This window comes from Nuphar pumila, chromosome 14 (genome assembly GCF_984573655.1).
Source record: "Nuphar pumila chromosome 14, dmNupPumi1.hap1.1, whole genome shotgun sequence".
NCBI lineage: Eukaryota > Viridiplantae > Streptophyta > Magnoliopsida > Nymphaeales > Nymphaeaceae > Nuphar > Nuphar pumila.
The window spans coordinates 2,161,202-2,169,178 of record NC_143262.1 but is presented as its reverse complement, the minus strand read 5'-3'; the positions used below and the strand labels follow the sequence as shown (position 1 = coordinate 2,169,178).

At 39.7% G+C, this 7,977-nt stretch overlaps 1 protein-coding gene across 1 annotated transcript; it reads left to right on the top strand.

Annotated features, from left to right (window-relative positions):
* Window positions 1-3,601: 3,601 nt before the first annotated feature.
* Window positions 3,602-7,194, top strand: LOC149816051 (pentatricopeptide repeat-containing protein At5g09450, mitochondrial-like). Its single transcript, XM_089987512.1, has 3 exons — window positions 3,602-3,708; window positions 3,837-4,167; window positions 6,204-7,194. Exons 1-3 carry the CDS (start codon window positions 3,662-3,664, stop codon window positions 7,089-7,091), a joined length of 1,266 nt encoding a protein of 421 aa, XP_089843638.1. The 5' UTR covers window positions 3,602-3,661; the 3' UTR covers window positions 7,092-7,194.
* The last annotated feature ends 783 nt before the right edge of the window (window positions 7,195-7,977 follow it).

Here is a 7,977-nt window from a genome sequence, read left to right as displayed (position 1 = left end):
AGAGGCGTACGCCTCAGAGGTGAAGCGCAGGCTCAATGCCTCGCTTCGCCTCATCGCATTTAACAACCTTGATAGATCCATTAGGCAAGTGGTTTCGCCCTAGGCACCTTATTTTTTTCATACAACAAAAACATGTGTCAAGAAAAAAGTTTTCTTTTTCTTTTTTTTGACATAGAAAGCTGGGGTTAGGCTGACCCCTACCATTGAAAAAACATAATGAAGGAAATTTACGATGAGGGAATCCAGACTAGGGATGGCAGTGGATCGGGGCGGAGGCGGGGGTCAAGGTCTCCACCCCCGCCCTGTCCCAAAATTCTGTCCTCCATCCCCGCACGGATTTTGATTTTAACCTTCATCTCTGTTTCATGTCCTCCATCCCCAGTCCAAATGCGGCGAGACGGGGTGGGGCCCTGTTTTCCCCAAGTCTACTGCCATCCCTAACCCAGACTGGGTTCAAGAAAAAAGTTAATAGACTACATGTGTCATATTTCTCATAAACCAAAAGACATCTTTTATGTATAGATGGTAACATGGCGTGGTAGAACTGGGTCATAGAAAATCACTCTCTTCTTGTTATTAAGGCTTGAATAAACTCGTGTAGCTTTCTTCGTCGAAAAAAAAGGCTTGAATAAACTCATCATGCCTTGCATTTATGGTGCGTGATAACTATTACATCTCCAAATAACAGTATGGGTCATTTTCTTTGTTTTTAATAGTTACTATGATCATTATGATGTAGCTTATGGGCCGTTTGGATGATAGGACCAAAACCTGGGTTTTCATCAATCCAAGTTTTGCCTCAATCTAGGTTTTTGTCACAAAAAAACAACAAAAATGGATTATTTTTTGGCCAGCCACCGGCTGGAAAATGGCATGGCCGGTGTTGCCCTTGCCGGGTGACACCAGCCAGGCCATTTCTCGGCCAGTGGCTGGCTAAAAAATAGAGAGGGAATGACTGGCTGGCCGTTTTTCGGCCAGCCATTAGCCTTGGGCTAACCTGCACGGGCAACCCTAGGTCAGCCATTTCCCAGGTACAATAAAGCGCAATGACAATGTCTCTATATTTATTTAAATTACACAAAAAAATGCCATATTTTTATGAAAGTTTAAACGCTAATACAATCTACACATTTTGAGAATATTTTGATTTTATAATTTCAATGAAAATGCCATGATTTTATTGTCATATGTGCATCTTATCGATGGCATCCCAGCAAAAGTGTTCATTTTTTGTGTATTCTTAACTTGAATTATTTTCCTCATACTTTAACAATTTTCAATTTGTCTCTTTCTACTGTCATTTTTATTCAAAAAAACAAGAATTTGATCGATAAAAAAAAGTATCAGACAGATTTATTATGTTAAAAAAAAAGAAAAAGAAAAACCCCGAACAGATTTATTACTCTTTATTCTTTTATTAATTTTTCTCTTACGTACGACTTTAAAATGTGGGGCACCATCCCTAGTAAAGTTCTAATTAAAGGTCAAATCGGATCTCATAGTTACCAGGAAGCCGATTCAAGAAGTGATCCCTGAAGAGGAAGTGGGGAAGCAAGTGTTAAAAAGCAATACGATGTGTGAAACAATATTCGTTTGAGAAGCAATTGTGGAAGTGTGGGAAACGTGCTTCCCACAAATGGGAAGCTGAGTTTTCCCCACTCTTCTCCCTTTTGGATGCGCTTCTGTTAACTATGGATCGGATTAATCTTGGTCCAATTTCACCCCAACAAGAAAAAATTGAATATTGGATCAAATAGCCCTCAATGGTCAGGAAGTCCGAGTAGAGAAAACTCCCACGTTTGGTTGAAAGTGAAAGGGAAAGACAACGTAGTTCCCAAACACGTAGAGTTGCGAACGAGTCAAATATAGGTTTGCTCCATCCTTGATCCAATTTAAGTCCAAACTAGGGGTGGCAATTTCTGACACGACCCGCCAACCCGCCTCTTAGGCGGGTTCGGGTTGGGCTTAAGCCAACCCGTTTAATAAACGGGTCGACCCGCGTAACCCGTTTATTAAACAGGTCGTGTTCGGGTTGGGGGTATGCCAACCCGCCAACCCGCCTGACCCGTTTAATAAACGGGTTAGGCGGGTGGGTCAACCCGCCAACCCGCCAACCCGACCCGCCAACTCGACCCGTCAACCCGACCCGCCAACCTGACCCGCGAACCTGAAAACCCGTTTACCCGACCCAACCCATTTATTAAATGGGTTGGCGGGTCGTGTCGGGTTACCCGTTTATTAAACGGGTCGGGTTCGTGTTTGCCACAGCCGACCTGTTTAATAAACGGGTCGGGTTCGGGTTGAGGTATGCTGACACGCCAACCCGCCAACCCGACCCGATTGCCACCCCTAGTCCAAACCACGTCTTGTTTCCGATCCCAAACCTAATAGGATCACGCAAAAGATTCTAGCTTCTGATATACCATGAAATTATATTGTTCATATGCGGTTAAAGCCTTAAAGGGTAACCTCCATCTAACTCACGAGTATTATTGATATATTGAAAGTATCATAATTTTATCACGAATGCTATCAAGGACCAGATACAAACCTAAAAAATCTTGATATTTTCAAAATAATAATCATTTAAGAATAGTGTATATGATCTACTAGTTGCCCCACACAAAACCAGTGTTTTGGATTATTTTATTTTATATATATATATATAAGAAAAACATTTGCTACTAATAAAGGTAAGGAACTAATGAGCTAGAAATCACAGGTGCTTGTATCGACTCGATCTAACCGCATAGATGTGTTCAACATGGTTTGTTGCTAAGGATCAAGCTTTGGCTCGTGCTTTTCTGATGTAAAAATGTGATTTTTTGAGTTAATGAAATTTTGACACATTGTGGGCCATCGATTTTTGAAACCTTTTAAAAACCTAATTTCTTATCATAGTCACATGATTCAAAACAGGTTTCCTATTAAACAAACCATGTAAATCACATCCGCAACATTTGGTTTACAAAAAAGTTAAAAAATTTGAAGAAAAAAGTGATTTCTAATCGTTAGTTTCCTACCTACATTAGTAGCCAATATATATATATATATATATATATATATATATATATATATATATATATATATATATATATATATATATATATGTATATATATATATATTATATTCATTGATATTTTCCTAAAAGCAAAAGGTTTAATTTATTGCAAAAATTCCCTTTATTAGAAATCCCAATACCGAGTTTCATGACATTGATCTCTAGCGTTTTTGGTCCTTTAGGATATCCAAAATAAAATGGGTTGGTTAAAACACTGTTGAAATCCGATCAGAACCTAGAACATATGTTCCAGATCTGGATATATGTATCTCAGGGTGTACAATGGACTGGGTTTGGGTGCGATCTGGCCCGACTGGTAAATGGCTCGTCTACCAATCGAGTTCAAAGGGCTGGTCCGACTCACCTAGACCCAGAACAAACCCGATAGAATTCGGATCGGTCTTCGGATCCCGTGGGTCTGGGTGGAACCTGTTGGGCCTGGACGGGCTTCGAGTAAGGTGGGCCCAGCCCGACCTGACGGCCACTAAGATAACCCTTATGGCCTTATGCCATCTGGTTCAAACCCCGGTAGGAATCCCGATCCGAAAACCTCTTAAAAGTCCCCTACTTGGAAACGCTTCCCGTTTGAGCGAGAAACCATGGTGATGGCCTTACGCCATCGTCTCTCTTCCTTGCTACTGAGAAGGCATCTCTCTCTCTCTCTCTCTCTCTCTCTCTCTCTCTCTCTCTCTCTCTCTCTCTCTCTCTCTCTCTCTCTCTCTCTCTCGATTGATTGATCGACACCATTTTCTTGCATCTCTTTGTTTGTTGCAGAGTCTCTCGTTGTGGAAACTGTGAGCAATCGGTCTATGGATCTCCCCCCCTCTTCCTCTTCCGAGAAAGGGCGTGCTTCCCTCTTCCGCGTAGAACTATCTCGTCCGCGTCGTGGGGCAGCGAGAGTGTCGCCAATGAGGAGGATAAGGACTCCGAATCGGGGTCGACGGACGACCTGCGCGGCAGGATCTTTCAGCTCAGGTTTCCGAGGCGGAGTGCGACCGCCGTGGTAGAGAAGTGGATCGGCGAAGGGAGAAGTGTCGAGCAATCGGATCTCCGGGGGATCGCCAAGCAGCTCTCCAGGTCTCGCCGTTACAAGCACGCTCTTGAGGTTAGGGTTTCCGAATCCATTCCGCTCTCCTTCGTCCCCCTTTATTGAATTCGTGGTGATCGTAATTCGCAATGTATGGATTAGGTGACCAGAACCGCTTGTGATTGAATTTTTTTTTCGTGAGAGTTCCAGGCCTTTATCCATGCTGTTGAGTGAACGTTTCTTTTTTTAAATCTGAAATTTCATTATTTTTTCGATTAACTGAAGCTGCAAGCCTGCAATCGAGAAGTCTCGATCTGATATGAGATCACAATTTCTTGTTTAGAAAATGATTGTGAGTAAAGCGCGGGATGGGGAAATTCGATCAATTGCACACACAATGATGGAACAAAATAATGGTCGAGTAAACAATATTTTATTATTCGTCAAAATTCGATATTGTTAGAATGGATGCATCGAAATCAGTGAACCATTTCAAGTATATGAATCTCTACCTCCTTATAAGATACCTCGTACCAAGGGGGCGACATGTCAATGATCGAGGGATATTTGCTGGTTTTCTGTTTCTTCCATAACTCCTCAAACTTCCAAAACAATATTTGCTTCCTCTTTTCATAAGACCCACAATGATGAGGTGAAAGTATCTGACCTTCTCTTTCTCTCATCCCTTTATTTTCTCAACCTTTTCTTGCGTTGGAAAACTCTAGAAGCTATCAGAACTTTTAATCTTTGCTCTGATGCTACTGTTTTTTGCAACACAAAATTTGATCAGAATCGATGCCGTTGTTGAATGCTGAGAAAATAAAACCATAATTAATAACGAAATTTATGTAGTTCGCCACAATACTTAGATACATCCATGAGAACGGTGTTGAGTATTCCATTTTTTTGTGAAACTTAGAGATTATAAACAAATATGCATCGAAATCGAAATAATCTCAGATACACGAAAGTCATCCTCCCCACAAGAGAACTCATACAAAACAAATGACTCAATGACATGATAAAGCTCTAATCTTTTGAAGAATTAAACACAAAGGAGTAGGAAACTGTGGGCTCTTTTCTACGTCTAAAACTTCCACACGCAAAAAGGGGATGCGGTTGGTATTCTTTTAAAATTCTTCTTCACAAATATCCAAAAGATTACCTTATTTATTTCATTACAAACATCCAGGAGGTAAGGAAATATTGCTGAATGGTGAATTGCAAGCACTTAAGCAGTGTCTGTTATAGAAGAATTACTTAGGCCTAGGTGTTGTTTCTATGCACCCACTTTCCTATAAAGTCAGGCGTGTTGGGAGGCTGCAGCTAACTATCCAATGCAATGCCCGAGTCGCCTCACTTTTCTGAATAAGTGGGTGCCCCGCTCTTCTTAATGTTTATTTTATTTGTTCAAAGTGTAATATATATCAGTCATAAGGAGGTATTTGTAACAAAAAAATAAGGCATTAGAAATGTAACAATGCATAATCTTTTCTGTTTTGCTTTTTTGGTCTGCACTTGAGTGAGCTACATGCACTAATTTTGTGTGCTTGCGTGTGAAACTTATTCCCCAAAATCTCCATATTAGAGAAAAATAGTAGGGGCATGTTTTGAATGTAAAGAACAAGCCTCACTTATTTTGCAGCAACATATATACAAAAATGTTTGGAAGATGCTTCTACATATATAAAAGTTTCTGTTTGAGGTGGAGTTGAGCATGAGAAAAATACTCTTTCTTTCCTTTCCTTTCTTTCCTTTCCATGACGCAGCTTCTCTTCAAAAGAATCTAGCATAGTTTTACTTTTGATTTATGCCATTGATAAGTTGCTCTTCTAGTTATTTCACTTTGTTACCAATTGCTTTTTCTTCTTGATAATTAGTTATACTTGGTTCTCTTTCATTTCCATCTAATGTCATATGTTGAAGCTTTTACCATCAGATCCTTTTGGCTTTATTGTTCGTTACTTCCTTCACAAGTCTTTCTAATCCATGCTGTCTTATCGAATGAAATCGTTACTATAAAGTCTTCTTTACTCCCTTCATTATATGGTCTGAAAGATGTCTTATATGATGTCCTCATTGAGCAGCATAACTTGAGCATGTTTAGTTTGCAGATATTGGAGTGGATGGGGAATCATCATGAGTACACACTATCAGCTGGAGATTATGCAGATCAAATTGACTTGATTACTAAAGTTCATGGTCTTGATGCTGCTGAAAGGTACTTAGAGGCACTCCCTTCAACTGACAAAACATGTGCCAGCTACACTTCACTACTACACGCATATGCTTCAGCAAAGCTTATTGAAAAGGCTGAGATGCTTTTTGAGAAAATTAAGAGTTCCAACTTAACCTTAAGTATACTTCCATATAATGAAATGATGACACTGTACATGTCAATTGGTCAGTTTGATAAGATTCTTGTTCTTGTTGAAGAATTGAGAGGGCATCACGTTTCACCAGATCTATTTACATACAACCTCTGGATAAGTGCATGTGCAGCTACCTTGGATATTGATAGTGTAAGAAGGATCCTGAATCAAATGAGTATTGACTCCAACTACAATGATGGTTGGAAGATGTACGTGACATTGGTCAACATTTATATTACTGCTGGTCGTCTTGAAAATACAGAGAACAGTATTGTTGAAACTGAGAAGAAAATTACTCAGAGAGAGTGGATTACATATGATTTTCTTATTATCCTTTATGCTGGTTTGGGTAACAATGAGATGATTTCTCAAATATGGAAGTCCTTGAAGATGACTTCAGAGAAAATGACTGGCAGAAATTATATATGTATTCTTTCTTCACTTATCATGCTTGGACGGACGAAGGAATCAGGACAAGTTATTGAAGAATGGAAGCAATCAACATCACCATATTATGATGTATCCTTGTCTAATAGGTTGCTGGATGCGTTTGTTAAAGCTGGACTGGATGAACTGGCAGGATTACTCCATCAAATGTTGTCAGAAAAAAAATTGCATCCTCGTGACTGAAAATTGTAAATGTTGGAAGCTAGTTATGTTGTTGTCCAAAGAGATCGTTTTTTGTCACACTTCAATTGAGTGATAAACAGATAGAAATAGTTTTATCCAAAAATTGGTTACTTTTGAATTCTGTTTCCAGTATCATTTTGTTAATTTTTGGTGGAGGGTTTAAGGTTGGGCTCATTTTTAGGCCTCTATCTTTCTCGTTCTCTTTGCATTTTTTGTTTAAAGTTTGATTGTCATTCAGCCTGCATTCCTGGCAATTTTTTGCCTTTTTTCTATCTTTGCCAAGTCGCGCCTAGCAGGTTTTAAATCCAAGAATCGTCAGTTTAGTTATTAACCATAATGGCGTTGAACTGCTGCTCATGGATTTGCACTTTTTAATATCACGTTCATGCTTTACTGCTTTGAATTATGGATTTTGAATATATATTGGCTTGCACACACACACACACATTAGCGTGGTGGTCTTTTTTTCCTGTTGCAACCAAGATCAGTGCATCTACTTTTGTTTAATTGGTGCTGATAGACTGTATGTCTTGTGCATTTCAATTTCTTATTTCAAAGACGAAGAAATGAGGGGAGATTGACATGTGCAAATTATATGTGCATATATTGCTCTCTAGTGAAGGTTGGTTATGTCAAGGAAGATGAGATGGTCTTCGTACCTGGGGACCGAAATGCCATATGATATCAGAGTCTCCCATGTGCTTCTTTGGTGCTTATATAAGAGGTGGATGGACAAGACCGATTCTGCGTCTTCACACCTTGAGTAAATGTGGGCATCCAAACTATGTATAAGACATGGGTGATTCTTATGCAGGGGTGGGTGAAAATGAAGCGGATGGGAAGGGATTCTCTAAGCTCAAGGGCTGTGACTGGCGGTCATCTCCTA

What these genes read in the sequence shown, in the direction of transcription:
- LOC149816051 (XM_089987512.1), top strand. Translation starts at nt 3,662, where the DNA reads ATGGTGATGGCCTTACGCCATCGTCTCTCTTCCTTGCTACTGAGAAG. An exon ending in TCTTCCTTGCTACTGAGAAG is followed by an intron (nt 3,709 to 3,836) that starts GCATCTCTCTCT and finishes TGTTTGTTGCAG; the next exon opens with AGTCTCTCGTTGTGGAAACT. An exon ending in GTTACAAGCACGCTCTTGAG is followed by an intron (nt 4,168 to 6,203) that starts GTTAGGGTTTCC and finishes TTTAGTTTGCAG; the next exon opens with ATATTGGAGTGGATGGGGAA.